The sequence below is a fragment of the Babylonia areolata genome, chromosome 22 (genome assembly GCF_041734735.1).
Source record: "Babylonia areolata isolate BAREFJ2019XMU chromosome 22, ASM4173473v1, whole genome shotgun sequence".
Taxonomy (NCBI): domain Eukaryota; kingdom Metazoa; phylum Mollusca; class Gastropoda; order Neogastropoda; family Buccinidae; genus Babylonia; species Babylonia areolata.
This window is the reverse complement of record NC_134897.1, coordinates 9,382,578-9,400,352: the sequence shown is the minus strand read 5'-3', so window position 1 is coordinate 9,400,352 and position 17,775 is coordinate 9,382,578. Positions and strand designations below refer to the sequence as shown.

The following is a 17,775-nucleotide window of genomic DNA, read 5'->3' as shown; positions in this document are numbered from 1 at the left end:
GACGTCGCCAGCCACACAGACTGACGACGGCGCATGCGCACAAAGGGACACTATTTGGATAGGTGGCGTTGTCTTGGTCCGTCTCTCTAAAGAGGAGGGGAGGGAGGGGGTGGGACGGAACTAGCACGCTTCTGCTCATTCATGTTGATTTTAATTGGTCGATTGATGCTTGTAGCGAAGTCTTGGCAAGTGTTTTTTTTTGTTTTGTTTTTTTCTTCTTTTTTTTTTAAAAACATATGTTTTGTTTTGTTTTATAACCCGCCCAGAAGTCTGAAGTCGTTTCAGTACAGTTTTCCTTTCCCATCTCCTCCCCAGGGGAGGGGGGTGGGGGGGAATTGTGGACGGTTGTGTATTTGTGAAAAGTTTTCTGTTTGCTTTTCATTTTCTCAATTTTTTTATATATTTTTTTTTATCGCTCTTTTGATTTTTGATGAATACACTGTCTAAACATCTATTCATGTGCATGCGTAGATGTAGACGTACTTCAGATACATACGAGTATCGGTCCCTCCCAATGTTTCTCTCTCTCTCTTTCTTTCTCTCTCTCTCTCTCTCTCTCACACACACACACACACACACATCGTCTAATATCACTTAAAGTGGAAGACGTTCAACTGAAGACTACTACACACATGGAGAGCAGCCCGAATTTCCCACACATTGCGATCTGTTTCAGTTTTAAAGTTCTCTAAAACACACACACACACACACAACAGAAATCTCGTGATAGCAGCCCGAAATTTCACACACACACACACACACACACACACACACACACACACCAATCTGTCGGAATGAGAATTAAAAGTTGTATAAAACACGTTATCTCGTACAGGACAGTTGAAGAACCCTCGTGCTGTGTGCTTCAGGGTATTGTCCTTACAAACCCCTTTTATGAAACACGTTATTGAGTAATGGGATTTCCGTGTCATCAGACTTGTTTATATTGTGTGCTGACCCAGGGAACTGTGACACCTTTTGTGTGCCACTGAGGCTACACCTTTCTCACGTGAACTTTTCTATCCTTTTGAAGACAGAAGTGATTTCCTTTGTTCTCTGTCTCGTGTTCTCACATTGTCTGTATGTTATGTCTGTCTCTCACTGTTCTCTTCGACGTCCACTCCCTGTTTCTCCCCTTCTTTCTTTCTCTCAGTCGATCCATCACACACACACACACACACACACACACACACACTCTCTCTCTCTCTCTGTCTCTGTATCTCTCTCTGTGTCTCCCTCACAGTCTCTCTCTGTGTGTCTCTGTTTCTCTCCGTCTGTCTTTCTCTGTCTCTCTAAATCACACTGAATAATTTCATAAACGCATGCGGATCATTCACATCTAATGACACAGTTTCGCGGCTCGTACATGCACGTGCTTCTGTTAATATTTGTCTTTCTTTAGGTCTCTGTTTGTGACGGGCTGTTTCTCCTAGATCATCAGTGTTACAGGAAACCTTTTTGGTGATTAGATAATGTGTTTACTTAACAATATTTTTGTTTCATAATCCACTTGCATGTATATTTTTAGATGTATACATGTATGTACTCATGCGTTGATAAATTACGATTGTGTATTCTGCGCATGGGTATGTGTGTATTTAAAACAGCCCGAAGGTTTTTTTCTGCGCTTCAGTAATTCGAAGTTGTTTTTGTGATTATTTATATTTCATTTTTCCTCTTTGTCTCGAGGGATAGATGTTAAAAAAAAAAAAAGCTTATTCCACGTCCCTCGTTAAAACTCTCTCTCTTTCTCTCTCTCTTTCACCTGTCTCAGTTTTCTCTCGTCTTTGCCCCCACCTCCCCCCCAGCCTCCACCCCTTTCTCTCAGTAATCTCTCTTTCAATGACAGCACTGCCCCCCCCCCCCTTGTCTCTCTCTCTCTCTCTCTCTCTCTCTGTACCCACCTCCCCCCCACTTTTGACCTCTCTTCCATATAGAACTGTTCACTGTTTTTCTCTTTAGACCGAAGTTGAGCGAACATGCATCTCTTGAAATATTTCAGTGGCTATCCTAGGTAAAATCCTGTTTTAAGTATTTCATCATGGTGGGTCGTCATTCCTTTGATGGTTTATGTTGGCGTATGTTGAAGAAATGAAGACTGCAAAACGTGAAGCCAGCACAGATAAACAGATACGGGGAGGGGAGCAAATTGGGGTCCCCCTTCAGAGGTGTGAAGGGCTGGCTTCTACTCCCCCTTCTCTCTCCTCCTCCTCTCCCCACCTAACCTTCTCCCTCCCTCCCTCTCTCTCTTCATTGCCAACCCCCACCCACTCTGGCTTCCCTCCAACTCCACACCCCACCTTCCCTCCCCTTCAAGTGTCTCAAAGCTGAGGTGAGATCTAGATTTGACAAGCCAACCCCCTTCCCCCCCTCTCATTCCCCCACTCCCACCATCCACCACCACCACTACCCCTCGCCAAAGGGGGGAAAGGGGCGGAGTTAACACCTTGGCTGCCAACTGACGGGCCCAGGCTCCGCCCCCTTGACCCACTTGGGGGGAGAGAGAGAGAGAGAGAAAGAGAGAGAGCTTTGAACTGCTCCCTCCTTCGCGGCCCCTGTGTCTTTTCTGCTGCGAGCGGGTCCACACAGCGGGCACAGAGAGAAAGAGACGGGAACGTGTAGCGGACTGGGGGCCATACTGTTCGCTTCGTTCCCCGTGTGTGAGTGTGTGTGTGAGAGAGAGAGAGAGAGCTGTGCTTGTGCTGTGTGCTTCACGCTGTTGGCAGCGCCCAGATCGTGTTCAGTCAGTTTTTAGGGGAGGGGGGAGGGAGCTTTGTGCTGCCGTGAGTTCGGACCCGCCGCTGCAGTCAGTGGCATACCGTTACTGGTCTTTGAACAACAACAACAGTTTGGAAAGTTAGGTTTTGGAGTACTGAACGTGAACCCCCCCGGGACCCCCCCCCCCACACCCAGCCATGTGATTTACCGTTACGGCTGTTGAGTTGTGTGTTGTTTGGTGGCGAAGATGAGGCCCCCGCGCGCTAACTGGGACAGGTCTGCAGTGGTAAGTGCGGTGTGAAATGGGCAGGAAGGTAGCAGCGGCAGGCAGGTGAAGAGGCGGCCTGGGCCGCTTTTGCGGGGGCTGCCATGTGCGGGATGTAGCTGTGTGGGGGACGTTTCACTGCTACATGGCTGATGGAGGCCTACTGACCTCTCTGTCTTCTTCTTCTTCTCTCTTGTCCAGCGGTTGTGTCAGTGAGGCGAGGCCACCCCCCGGCCCCCTGGTCCACCACCAGCCCCCTGAATGGAAGGGCATGGGGCCGTGTCGCTGCCACTGCCGGATTAGCCGTCGTCACCACCACCACCACCACCGGAGTACCACCACCAACATCACCACCACCACCCTCCTCAACCCAGTGCCACCTCACCGCCTTCTTCTGCTGCTCTTCGCCCTCGTCAGCTTTGCTTGGGCCTCAGGTAGGTGTCTGATATAGTTAATTAGGTAATTAGAGTAATTGCACTGGTAAGCCGTGCTGTCTTGGTGCGACACGTAGTCCCCATGCAGGTGACTCCAGGTACCGTGTGTAAAAACACAAACACCACCCGCAGCTGACCCACAACAACACGTATCTGAGTAAGGAAACTTTATTATGTATACATGTATCAAGAAACAGGGAACCCCCTTATATCAACGAACACCCTCGGCCCAAACCTTCATTATTTGGAATCTGCCAAAACGTATGTTAATCCTCGTTATTTGGAATCTGAACACTTACCTAAACAAACTCAGTTTCAAAACGTCCTATCTTGGGGCAGTGGTCTTTACGTCCTCTGCTGCGCAGTCGTTTTAACCGATCATTACTTCAACTGTCAACCCCCCCAACCTCCCTCCCATCCCCAGCCATGCAAGACCAGCATTCACTCAGACAGAATAAAAAAAAGAAGAAAAAGTGCGCGCCAAACATGCATGCTTTCTTTTTTGCCATAGAAACGGTCCTCGCTCGCTCCGTCTCTCTCTCTCTCTCTCGACTTGTTTTCCCCTCGGCCAAGCCTCGGCACACTTCGATCCAGTAGACAGGCTGAGAGAGAGAGAGGCGAGCAGCACGGGGGGAGAGCAGCGTGAGGGGCATTCTCCCACATGGCCCGGGCCCTTCCTTGCCTCACCGCCAGTCCCTGCCCTGAGCGAGGTGTGAGGATTTCGGCAGGAGAGTGTGTTGTTTGCCTGCCCCTCGAAAGCGAGTGCTGGTGTGTGTCGTCGGGGCGAGAAACGAAGGGGGGTACAGTTAGGGAGGAAGCCTCGACTGGCTGCCGTTCGTCCGATATGTTCGTTTACCGTCCCACACAACACGTTTCATGTAGGTTACCAATGTCGAGTAGGTTTCGAAAGCAGAACTACAGTTTTGGCAGGGGAAGGGGGAGACATTGTAGATCTTTCACCCAGAAATCTATGCGAAGACAGAAAGAAGATTATTAACAGGGGAAAAAAAAAGAGTGGTTTAGGTTACAAAAACAACGTGATTGTTTGGGATGGTAGCTGGCCCCCACTTTTGTTGGCAACTCGCAGTCACTAGCATGCCTTGTGTCTCGTTAAACTATGTTGATTTAATAAAAATAAACCATCAGAAAAATGGGTAACAAAACCTTATGGGACCGAAAAAATAATGACAGTTTTATGGGTTTGTGGGTCAAATTCAGAATGCAATAGGCATAACAGAAGGGACAGTAAAGGACTTGGACAATATAACTAATAAAATGGGCTGAACTGTGTAGTGAAGGCTCTTCAGACAGATAATTTGACTATATAGAACTTGGTACTACATAGAACTTGGTATGAGATTAGAGGCCATGTGTTCTGTTTTAATAGCACTTAGGACAGTAGAAGCTGTGTGTCTAGCACAATAGGATACGGGTGTTGCACATGAAGCTTTAGGTGTGGCAGAACAGGTAATAAATGTACGGCACAAAAATTGGAGAAACAGTAGGCTAAGCATACAAGTCAATACACATAACTCCAACCCATACAAAGGTTAAGTTAACAGGACCCATAAAGACAAATATACTAAATCCAAACCCCAACCTGAACCCAGCAACAGGCATACCACTACACCACATCCATCTATCAGGCCAATCATGAACAAGCAATCCGGCCAAATCTGATTGGATGTCTTTATCAGCCAGTCAGCCCTGCAGTCTAATGCACTTTAGCAGACTCAACCCTGACATATATCACAAGATTTGGGGGGATGTCAATGATATGTATATATATATATTTTTTAAGATAAGGAATTGTTGTGTTGTGTGTAATGGTAACAGTAGAGGTTTTACTGGTTTTTAACTGATTTAAGCAGAGAACATTTTTAGACTTGATTTTGACATCCTAATATTATTGTAGTTTTGACACAACAGTAACATTGCTTGATCAGCTGATAAGATAATAAGTATGACTATATATAAAGAACAGAATCTTAACACTCTTTTTTCACTTTTGGTCTGAAACTGTAAAAAAGGTAGAACCTTAAGATGATTACAAGGGTGAATAAATCGGACTGTAGATATTTGACAGCAAGAAATACTGTTTTAAAAACGAGCAGGATTCAGGATGGATGTTTGACCCTGTGGGTTGTGACTGCCCTAACACATCCACAACTATCATGTAACTTTCAGTACAAAGAGAATACAACAAAGAAAATCAGCAGCTACAGAGTATCTGGTATTAAAGATTTAGAGCATTCACAGGGGTCAGTTAGAAACCCAGGCTGAAAACCATGCTATTGGCTGTTCACTGAGTAAGACATGGACAAAAACACAGGTATACATTCAACCACACATTCCAGCTACTGTGAGGTGGGGTGGGGGTGGGGGGGGGGGAGCGCAGAGCACAATGTGAAAAGACCACCTTTGTGGCAAGGTAGGGAATTCAGGTTGAGTGGTGGGAGGGTTGGCGACCTTGTGCCCACTTACACGGTGACTGTTTCAGTTATATAGTATCGGTGCCTGGATTCTTTGGACACCTGTCTCTGTGTCTGTGTTCGTGTCAGCTGAGCAGAGTAGTTGTGTACATACCTGGATAGGCAGAATGCGTGTGTGTGTGTGTGTGTGTGTGTGTGAACTTTGGATACTGTTTGTGTTGGTGTTTGTGTCAGCTGACAGCATGAACATCACTGGAAAGGAAAATGTGTGTGTGTGTGTGTGTGTGTGTGTTAATAAAGATTTGTTGTCAGTCTCTATGTTAGTGTGTGGTTGGTGAGACAGAGGGAGAGGGTTCATTTATAATTTCAAACTGCGTGTGTGTGAGCATGCATACGTTATGAAAGGAACAAAATTCTCTATAGATACATTAAATTAAAGTGTGTGTGTCAAGCTACATGTGTGCTCATCATTGTGTGTGTTTTTGTATAAAATGTACATCTACACACTTGTATTCATGTGTTTGTGATGAACTGTGTGTATCACTCTGTGTGTTTGGTGTGTGTGTGTGTATGCATCATTTCATGAGTGTGTGAATATGCATCATTTCATGTGTATGTGTGTATAACTCTGTGTGTGTGTGTTTGTGTGTGTGTGTGTAGAACAAAAGTTAGGGAGAGGGAAGCCCTATCAAAAACCAAACTGACACCCCCAGAACATGGCATTTATGTGGTTGACTTGAATGTCCGTTTTTGTTGTTGTTTTTTTATGTCGCATGCATCCAGGGAATCCCAAACAGGGCCCTGGTAATGTGAGTCTGATGGCGAGAGATGCATAGACAGTTAAATGATGCAGACATCCACACACAGACTGGGGGTACAGAGAGAGAGAGAGAGGGGGGGGGAGGGGGATTGGGGGGGGGGGGGGAACGGGGGAATGACATTCAGACTTCAGGTCAACATCCAGTGTTGATGACAGGGGGACAGGGCAGTCCACTGGGGGAGAGAGAGGGGAGGGATGGGACCTATCGATAACAGGACGCATGCAAACGCCATCAGACAGACAGCATTCTTTCTAATGTCGTGTAATGGGCTTGCAGACACAGACACGCATCATACACACATAGGCGACACAATACTTTAATGTGGGCACACATCAGATTCACATCACACCGTGTACACACATGTGCACACACACATGTGCACACACACATACGTGCATACAATACACATACACAGATGCTCACATGTGCGCACACTCACGCATGCACAACACTAACACACATGCTTGCACATACACTTGTGCGCTCACACACACATGCACGCGCGCACGCGTGCGCACACACACACACACATATGCGCATACACATAAAACACATGCCCACATATGTGCTGTTTACCTTAACTTTAACGTCCCTGTTTACACTGTTCTCTCTTTGTTTCTCTGAAGTCTCTCAGTTTCTCTCTTCTGTTCTAGTTCAGGGTTTCTCTCAGATGCTTACCCTTGGCTCGGATTACACAGAATGCACATTAGCAAATGTGCATTCACACATGCACAAGTCAATACACGCAGTGCTCTCGTACAAATGCAGACCTATGCATGTCCAACACACACACACACACACACACACACGCACGCACGCACGCACGCACACACACACACACACACACACACACACACACACACACACACACACACACACACACACACACTCACACACACACACACTCTCTCTCTCTCTCTGTGTCTCATATACACTCACGCACACACACACACACACACACACACACACACACACACACACTCTCTCTCTCTCTCTCTCTCTCTCACATATACACTCGCACACTCGTATACACTCACACACACACACACACACACACACACACACACTCTCTCTCTCTCTCTCTGTGTCTCTCTCTCTCTCTCATATACACTCACACACACACACACACACACACCCAGACAAACACACACACACACACACTCTCTCTCTCTCTCTCTCTCATATACACTCGCACACTCATATACACTAACACACACACACACACACACACACACACACACACACACACACACACACACACACACACACTACTCTCTCCCACCCTTCCTGATTTCCTCCCTCTCTGCTCCAGTCTCTGCCCCAGTGTCAGAGCAACACAACAGAACGATGAGAGAGGTTGGTTTCAGCCTCAGTCACTCCTGTCAGCTGGAAGATCTACAGATCTATGCATGTTGCAAAGAGAGAGAGAGCTCTCTCTGCTTAGCTGGAAGCTATAATTTATGTAAAACTCTTCACTTCAGTGATCTGTGATGTGATCTGCGTCCTCGGCTACTAATGTGAGGGCAGTATTGCGTTCATAGTCAGTTGGTTTGAATTATATAAATAATCTTTAATTGTTCAACAGCACACATGATTGCAATGCAAACAAAACCGAAAAGAGGATCAACAAGCTTAAACATTTTTCAAGTTAAAGCTTATTATGTGCTCACAAGTTGCACTTCAGTTTTAACATGTGGCTGCTGTACCATATTATCATTTGTATCAAATAACTTATTCATAAACAGTCAACTCTTTGGCAATGTTCAGAATGTGCATATTTTCATAATGTTGCATAAGACAAGTGTTTTGAAGTCTTGAGAGGCATACTGCCGCTTTTCAAAGGCCATAAGTGTATTGTTTTCAATGAAATTTTTTAATGTAGTGTTTCTTCACATCAGACATAATCATAATGATAACACTACAGCTTCAGCATAATCAGTGACACCTCATACATTTTTGAAGTCTTTTCAGATTTACTGTATGATAGTCAGTCGTGTCCGACTATGACCATCAGAACAGCAGAGGAGGCAACTGCTGTTCCGACTATTTGGGCTAGAATTTGATTATAGTGGAGAGTGTCTTGCCCAAGTTACATCCCCACTCTCTCGGACAAGAGGGGCGTTGGGATGGTTCCCAAAGGCCAACTAGCCCACAAGGCTGCAGCACTAAGAGCCAGTGCAATTTTGCCTCCTAGTTTGAGAGTCATAGTCCTTCACAAAAGACTAAACTGTAAATGGTTTCCCATTGACTGGAGAAACCACTGATAATACAGCTCTCACTTTGCTGTTGGCCCAAATGTAAACTTATGTCAATCTGTGATATAAGCCGAGTGTTGGGCCTGTAGATTTACTGTAGCATATGTATAATATACCATACTACATCAGTCAGTATATGAAGATTTAGCAGTTAACCTAATGCAGCGTGTATGGACAGAGCCGCACACCATGACATGCCCTTGCAAAAGCTGATAAATGCCAGATGGTCGTTTGATCAAATCAGCCTTCACCAGATCCGCTCTCTGTCTCTGTTTCTCTCTCTCTCTCTCTCTCTCTCTTTTTTTTAAATACCACTCTCTGTGAAATCTGATATCTGTACCGAAACTCGTGAAGTTTGAACAAAAGAAGCAGCATAAAAGAGCAACACAATAAATTTGAAAGTAAAGACAGACAGAAGAAGGAGGAGAAGAAGAATACAAAACAGTTTTACGCGTAAAACTATTACACGGTCATTCAAGAAGTCATTTGTTTTTGGTTGTTCGGGACATGTTTGTATTATAAAAAAAAAAATTATTATTATTATTTTTTTTTTTTACAAATACCTCGTTGAAGGGCAGGTTAGAACCCGAGGGGGGGACCCACCAGCTCAGTCTACACAGTCGTGCAGCGTCGTGCACCAGACACCCCACCCCAAAGCCCAAGCCCCCGGCACGTGTAGTTCCCAGGTTGCACGACACGTTACCCCATTACGGCAATTACGGCGGCCACTCCGCGCGCTTAATACCGCCACGCACTGCGGCCCGCGCGCTACAATGTAATTAACGAATCAATCCGCGGGCGTGGCGGGCTGCAACTACTGCTGCTGCTGCTGCTGTTGATGATGATTATGATGATGGTGATGGTGATGATTATGATGGTAGCGGCAGGAAGAGAAGAGAGGTGGAGTGACGAGGGAGTGGGAGGGATCTGATTTTGTACCCCTACCCCACCCCCTCTTTTATTTTATTTTATTTTGGGGTGGGGATGGTGGTTTAAGGAGAGAAAGAGAGAGGGGGGGGGGCAGGGGGAGGAGGGGGGGGGGGGGGTTATTGCGGCGGAGGAAAAAAAAAAGAAGAAGGAAATATGCTGACGAGTGCTTCATTGCCAAAGAGTATTGATTGTAAAGAATGGTGGAACGGGGATGGTGAGAGGAGAAAGACGGAGTGGGGAGGTAGTGTAGAAGGGAGCGGGGGAGAGAGAGGTGGGGTGTGGATGGATGGGCAGTTGTGGGTGGGGTGGGGTGGTGTGATGGGGGGTAGGGGAAGGGGTAGGGGGGGTGGGGGGTTCAGGTTGTGAATTATAAATGATGAATCATGTGTGACCGCCCTGGTCGTGTGGGCCATGATTCATGGAACAAACCGCTGCTGCCTTGAGATAGAGAGAGGGGGGACTGGGGGGTGGGGGGGGGGGGGGGGGGAGGCAGGGAGAGAAAAGAATGAGTGTGTTTTGAAAGAAAAATAAGCGATCCATTGCGATAATGACGGGTATCGGTTCGATTATCTACTTGAAACAATAAAAACAAAACAAAACAAACAAAAACAACAGAGCAAGCGGTGACCCTACAATGGCCATGACCAAGCACGCTTCCGGTCCCTTCGCACGCACGCATGCGCGTGCGCGCCCACACACACACACACACACACACACGCGCGCGCGCACGCTCGCGTCCGTCTTATGACGCAGCGCCCTTGCAGCGGACGACGCGAAATTAAAGAAGACGGTGTTTGTCTGAAGACCACCTTACGAAGACTACGCTCGGACTTTGATGTTCTTTATGTGACTTCCTCCGTATTCCTGCTTCCCGCCACATCTCGTCCCGTCCAGTCTCTCTCTGTGTGTCTCAGTCTCTTTCTTTCTCTCTGTCTCTGTCTCCCTCTGCTTGCCTCTCTCTCTCTGCGTCTCTTTGTCGGACTGTCTGTCTGTCTCTGTCACGTGTGTCTCTTTCGGTCGGTCTGTCTTTCTGTTTGTCTTTCTGTGTCTCTCTGTCTCTTTATCTGTCTCCGTCTCTTTCTCTCTCTCGCTCTCTCTGATTGATCCCGATTTTTAAAACTTTTTTAATTAAAAAAAAATTAATAGAAAGGAACGAGGTAGAATTCTTAAAGGTTTGTTCGTGGACTGCAACATTCACTCGTGTACGTGCTCGAGTGGGCTATTATTTATTTATTTTATTTATTTATTTATTTTGTTGATTTTCTTTCTGTGTATGACCGTTTCCCCCCCCCTGCCATTTAAGCATCCACACCTTGTTTTCGGGGGGTGTGCATGCTGGGTACATTTTATGTTTCCATATCCCAACAATGCCGTTTATGACGAGATCTTTTAAGTGCGTATTTTGATCTGCTGCACGATAGAGGGTCGGCGACAGAGGAGGAGGTCCAACTTGCAGGGGATGTGAACTGTTGCAGAAAGTGTCAGTGTTTGTTTTCTACTCTGAAGGGGACGGGCAACCAGTGCAGCCTCAGTCAGAAGAAAAAGCGACGTCATGGTCTTGATCTTACGCTCGCATTCAAACGAGACTCGCCGCGCATAGAATATGACGACAATGGTAATGATAGCCTGTAAAGAAAAAAAAAAGGGGGGGCGTGTTTTTGGTTTTCAATGGACTTGTAGGTTGACAGCTGCTACAGTTAAAAAAAAAGAAAAAAAGGGGGGGGGGGGGGGTGTTATGAAATAATAATGATGAGACAGAACTGTTTATTTACTGAAATTTCAGCAACGGAAATTTTAATCGGTAGTTGAGTGTACTGTGTGTCAGTGAACTTTTTAAAAATTTATTTTATTTTATTTTTTTTATAAAGAGCTTTCTCTCTCTCAGCCTTCATCTCTCCCTCGCCCCGCCCCCCCCCACCCCTACCCCCCCCCCGGCTCCCCCCCACCCCTCCATCCCTTCCATGTTTCCTCCAACGCAACCCTTTCCCCCCTACATCTTCTCTGCACTCCCCCACACACACCCCTCTATCCCGTTTGCTTGTTTTCTTCCCGCCTTCCCTCTTTTTCTTTCTTTCTTTTTTTTTTTTTTCAAAAGTTTTCTTTCTTGTCTTTCAGATATTATGATTTAAAAAAAAATTTTTTTTCTTCTTGCTCCTTCCCTCGATAGCGAGGGCTCGTTGCGGTAGAGTGAACGTGAATCCAGCAAGCAGATGAGGCCACGCATGAACGCGCGGGATGAAACGAAGGCAGCGAAGGCCAGACGTTACTGTCTGACGTAAAATACGACTTCTACAACACTTCCGTGCCCCCGTGTCTTACTCCCCCTCTCTCCCTTCCCCCCCCCTCCCAACACACACACACACACACACACACATCCTTCCTTCTCTTCTTGGTCTTTCTTGATGCTTTCTGCGTTTTCGTTCTCTGCTTCTGTTTTTCTTTTCTTTTCTTTTTTCTTTGTGTGTTTGTTTCGTTCTCTTTTGCCTGTATTCTCTGTCTCTGTCTGTCTGTCTGTCTCACTCTCTTCCCCCGCTCTCTCTTTAATGAGCCGGCGTTTTCTGTGTGTCTGTTGGGTTTTTTTTCCTACACACATGTAGACACTCTCCCTCTCCCCTATCTCTCCCCTCCTTCGCCCCTCTCTCTCTTTCTCTGTCTCTGTCTCTCTCTCTGTCTGTCTGCCTGTCTCTCTCACATAGTGTCTCATCACCTCCCCCTGCCCCTTCCCCTGTATCCTTTCTCGAATCGCCATTGGCTGTGCTTGAAATATTTCCAGTTAGTCACACACAGCTGTCTTCGTGTTTTGCACACCACTGCGCTTACATTGCGATGGCCATGGTAAAGGTTCGTTTCTGAACCATTAGACGTGTTCCGTTCTCTCTCTCTCTCTCTCTCTCTCTCTCTCTCTCTGTGTGTGCATGTATATAACGTTTTGGTGCCTCCAGAGTACATGAACTAACCTCGTTGCCATGCTCTCTATGTGTGGGCAGTGTCAGGCTTCTCCATCCAGCCCAACTCGCAGTGCCAGATCGACCAATGCTGGGAACAGTACAACGAAGCCAAGGACGCCCTGGAACTGTCGGGTGGGGCGGTTGACGGCGACCACCCTCTAGGAGGCGCGGCGGCTGGCCAGAGCGGAGCAGGAGGAGGTGGCGGAGGAGGAGGAGGAGGAGAGCTGGACAACGAGGCTCACTGCGTGGCGCTGAGGACGTACTGGCACTGCATCAAGGGCACCAAGAACTCCTCGCGCGCCTGCCAGGGCAACATCCGCTTCTACAGCGTGCGCAACGGGGTGCGAAACCAGATGAAGCAGTACAACTGCACCATGAACGGCCGCACGCTGGAGCCCCCCGAGCAAGGGTCCGGGCCCCCGCCCCTGTCCCCCCCACCCCGCAGGGTGCCCCCCCACTGCCAGTTCCCGGCCTCCTCCTTCCGCCACTGTGGGCTCTTTGGGGACCCCCACCTGCGCACCTTCGCCGACCAGTTCCAGACGTGCAAGGTGAAGGGGGCGTGGCCTCTGGTCAACAACGACTACCTGACGGTGCAGGTGACCAACGACCCCGTGGTGGGAGGGTCCGGGGACGCTACGGCGACTAGCAAGGTGAGTGGAGTTAAAAAAGTTTTGGGGGTTGCCTGTTGTTGTTGTTGTTGTTCTTTTTTGGTTTTGTTTGTTCGCCTTATTGGTCAACTTTTTCGGTGAGAGCATGTGAAAATTTATACATCAATGAAAGCTTGTGAATGAGGAAAACTAGTGGAAGTTCATGACTAGTGTCTTCCATTGAGTTCAAAAGCAAACAAACGAAGCAACATGTGTAGTTCAGGGTAGTTTTTACCTCCGTTCTTTCACAAGAGAATGCGAGAAAGGTTGTGGTAGGTGGAGCAGTGTTACGCTTCCCTGTGTTGTGTGTGTTTGTGTGTGTTTGTGTATGTGTGTGTTTGTGTATGTGTGTGTTTGCGTATGTGTGTGTGTGTTTGCAAGCAGATGAGTGCATGTTTCTTTGTGAATATGTGTCAAAATCAAATAATGTTGCTTATAGTGCAGTCGACCACAAAGAGGTCATTTCAGGGCTGAAATATCTGTCTGTCTGCACAGAGAGAGAGAGAGTGATTCCTTGCAAACCGCTAGCCTCTGATACATGCAGACCGATGGCACATCATCAGGATGTGTGTCTTTTGAAAAATTACTGATCACTTTGACCTTGGACTTGTTGTTCAAGGTCAAAAGATGGATAAAACGCTTATGGCATTTGTGTGCTACTACTTTCGAAACTTGATGTCTAGTTTCAATATGGTGAGCATAGATCTGTAGATCTATATTTTGTGTTGCTGTTTTTTCCTTCCTTCATTTTTCTTTTAAAAAAAGCAACAACAGTTTTCATTTCTGTTTGCACTGAAAGGTATGCATACAGAGCATCAAAACTGTATGGAAGTGATTGTCTGTATCATCCTTGACCTTTGTTCAAGGTCAGGGAGTCAAAGTGAATTTTCAAGTTCCCCAGTGCTTTGTTTTGGAGACCCACAGTTTAGTTAATCGGTCCCTGGACCACCGAGCTACAAACTTTTAGAAAATTGTTTAAAAAAAAAAAAAATTAGTGGATTTCCACCCCACACCGTGAACATCAATATGTTGTCAGAGCATTTTTCAGTGTGTTTTCACTGCATGCTGCGTACTGACAGTGATATTGATCCTGATTTCTTTTTTCTTGTTGCTTGCACCCCCAGTATGTTTATAATTTCTTGACAAGTTATTGTTTTGTTTTGTTTTGTTTTTAAAGCTTTATGTCAGTGTTTCAGTGCATGTGTTTGTCAGATATCTTGTATCTCTTATTCTCTGTTTCGTGGTCTCTGTGGCGCTCAGTTTTTTTTGTTTTTTTTTTCTTTTAGACTCCCAGTCATGTTCATTGCCTTTCTCGGTTTATATCTCTTCTCGCCATAGGTCTTTTTCTCATCGCTCTGTTCTTTTTTTTTCTCTCTCTCTCTCTCTACCTCTGCCCATTTGTCTGCATATCACTCACTCTCTCTCTCTCTCTCTCTCTCTCTCTTTGCCCACTCGGCCCCCCCCCCCCCCTCTGTCTCTGTGCCCACCTCCCCCCTCTCTCTCTGCCTACCTCCCCCCCTCCTACCTCCCCCCTCTCTCCCTCTCTCACTCCCCACTCCCCCCACTCCCCCCTCTCTCTCTCTCTGGCCCCCCCCCTCCCCCAATAACCCCCCCCCCCCCCCCCCTTCTCTCTTTAGCATGCTCTCACTTTTCGCACTATTCAGATTCCATTTCTGTCTTCCTGCCCACCTTGGTGTCTCTTCGAAGCTCTGGCCATGTCTGTCTGGAACTCAAAATTAGAAGTGTTGTCTGATGAATTTTCATACCTCTGTCTCTGTCTATGTTTCACCCTCACCCTGCTCTCTTTGTCGACCTGTCGTTCTCTTTCCGACCAGTAGATTTCCGTATCCATTTTGCCTCATAAATCAAAATTTGTGAATGTTGTTTTTATACTGCCGTTGGATTTGTCTGCTTGAAGATCCCAATTGCGCGCGCGCGTGTGTGTGTGTGTGTGTGTGTGTGTTTGCCTGACGGTGCTTGTGCACGTGCAGTGTATTGGCTGCACTTTTGCGCGCACGTGCTCGCTCGGTGTTTTGAATGCTTCGTGTTTATAGGCTCATGTTTTTTCCCCGTCTCGAGAGGAACCTTGACAGAGGGAGACATTATATAGAGAGCTGGGGCCACAAGAGAGAGAGAGAGAGGGGCGGGGGGTGGAGAGAGAAAGAGAGGCAAATAGAGAGAGTGGGGGTGGAGAGAGAAAGAGAGGGGGTGTTGGAGAGAGAAAGAGAGGCAGATAGAGTGGAGTAGGAGAGATAGAGAGAGGGGTGATGGAGAAAGAGCGGCAGATATGGAGAGAGAGAGAGAGAAGGGGGGGGGGGGAGAAAGAGAGAGAGAGAGTGGGGATTGAGAGATGGAGAGAAGGGGGGTGGGAGGGGGGGGGGGGTAGGGAGGAGGTGAGGGGGAAAGCGACCAACCACCGTATCAGGAGGACTGCCCGATACAGCGTGCAGGTTATTTGCGACAGCCTCCGCACGCCTTCACGTCCAGTGGGGCAAACACACAAATCTCTTCTCTCTCCTACGAACCTTTTCCTACCGTCCCCCCACCCCCACCCCCCACCCCCTTCCCTCTCTGTCCCCATCTCTACTCTACCCACTTCCCCCCTCCCTCCCCTCCACACACAGTCACTACTATTTCGTCTTCTATCCTCCTTGCCACATCTCCCCCCCCCCTTCCACTCCCCCCCGCCCCCTCCTCTTCTCATCGTCCCGTTCCGTCCTTCGAGTTCTCCAGACTGTCCCACAGTAAATAGTTTACGGGATGTCTTTTTTCTTTTTCCCCCCTCAACCCCACTCCCCCCAGGTAAAGGCGCTTGTTGGAATCGCGTGTGTGTGTGTGTGTGTGTGTGTGTGTGTGTGTGTGTTTGGCTTGGATTATTAGTTGATAATGTGACTATGTAGTCGAAATATTGTTAAAGCAATTGTATGGATACCCTGGGCATTAATGTGTTATGTTAACCAATGAGTTTTTATGAAAGCACCAAGAGCAGATTTCTGGATAGTGTGCTATATAAGCATCCATTATTATTATTATTATTATATATTATTATCATCATTATTATTATTTTTACATTCACAATATAAAATTTAAATGCTACATTATTGTAAAGAGCCTGTGGGGACAGGTGCGCCGAAGCCTTATCGTGAACTGGAATAAGAATTAATTGTTCTATCAAAAGGTGTAGCTTCATTTAAAATAACCTTTCTGCGTCGTTCTAGCTGGACCTGGCAACACAACAAGCCAATGGAAGTGTTTTAAACAGCTTGTAGAATGTATAAAGGAAAATCGTTTGTTTGATACTGCAGGAGGTTTTATCAAGTGGTGTGCGCACAGTAGTTTGACTTGGAACTGTTTCGTTGATGGTTGCGAGTTGTGTATCATGTATGTAGTGAGCTTAGGTATCGACGGTAAAGATTGCTGATGTAGAATACCTGTATAAATGTGGGGAAAGAAAACGATCAGTATGAATATCACGAGAACGGCAGGCATAGTGAAACACCGTACGATTACGAGAGTTTATTTTGCAAACTTCAACCAGCACTGAAAAGTTGTGCATTCTGTCGGGCGCCTATGGTCCCGCTTAAAAAAAACCCCAACAAACCTGCAGCCCAGACCAGTACGGTTTACAGACGTCGGAGCGAGAAGGAAGGAGGGGGGGGGGGGGGGGGGGGGGGAACGGAGTGGCAAGGGTGGTTTTTTTTCTTTCTATCCACCACCCACCCCTACCCCTTCCTTCCTCCCAGCGTCCGCCTGGACCCTTCCTCCTCCTCCTCTTCCTCCTCCCCCCCGCCGCTCCCCCCCCCCCACCCTTCCTCCCTCCCCTTCCCCTGCCTCCTTCCAGTAAAGTAAACATCCCACCATCCTTTGTTCCCTTCACATAAAAATGCCTGTGGAGGAAGAGGGGGTAGTGGTAGTAGCTCTGTGTGTGTGTGAGAGAGTTTGTGTGTGTGTGTGTGTGTGTGTGTGTGAGAGTTTGTGTGTGTGTGTGTGTGTGTGTTTCCCTCCCATTGTCTGTCTGTCTTTCGCTCAGTGCCTTTCACAGTTTTATCCCATCGGGGAAGGAACCTGTGTGTTTGTGAGAGTCCACATGGGTACGGGGGGGGGGGGGGGGGGGGGGGGGCTCTCCATTGTTTGTGTCATCAATAACGCGCGTGCGCTTGCAAACACGCACACAGGTATGTGAGGGGAAGTGGCGCGCGTGCTCACGCACTCTCGTTTGTTCGCGAGTGAGGCACGCGTGCACGTACGAACGCTCGTACACGTACACACACACACAGACACGCGCGTGCGCTGTCACGAGCACTCTTAAACATGCACAGGTCCAC

The 17,775-nt window shown here is 47.3% G+C and overlaps 1 protein-coding gene across 4 annotated transcripts in view; it reads left to right on the top strand.

Moving 5' to 3' along the window:
• The window catches only part of LOC143297531 (repulsive guidance molecule A-like), a 128,805-nt gene that overhangs the window by 75,806 nt on the left and 35,224 nt on the right, over positions 1-17,775 (top strand). For 2 of the 4 annotated variants that reach the window (XM_076609939.1, XM_076609940.1), the window contains exons 2-3: positions 3,185-3,417; positions 12,843-13,453. In XM_076609939.1, the coding sequence (XP_076466054.1) occupies positions 3,185-3,417; positions 12,843-13,453 (844 nt within the window). The other 2 variants (XM_076609941.1, XM_076609938.1) reach the window with 2 other exon arrangements.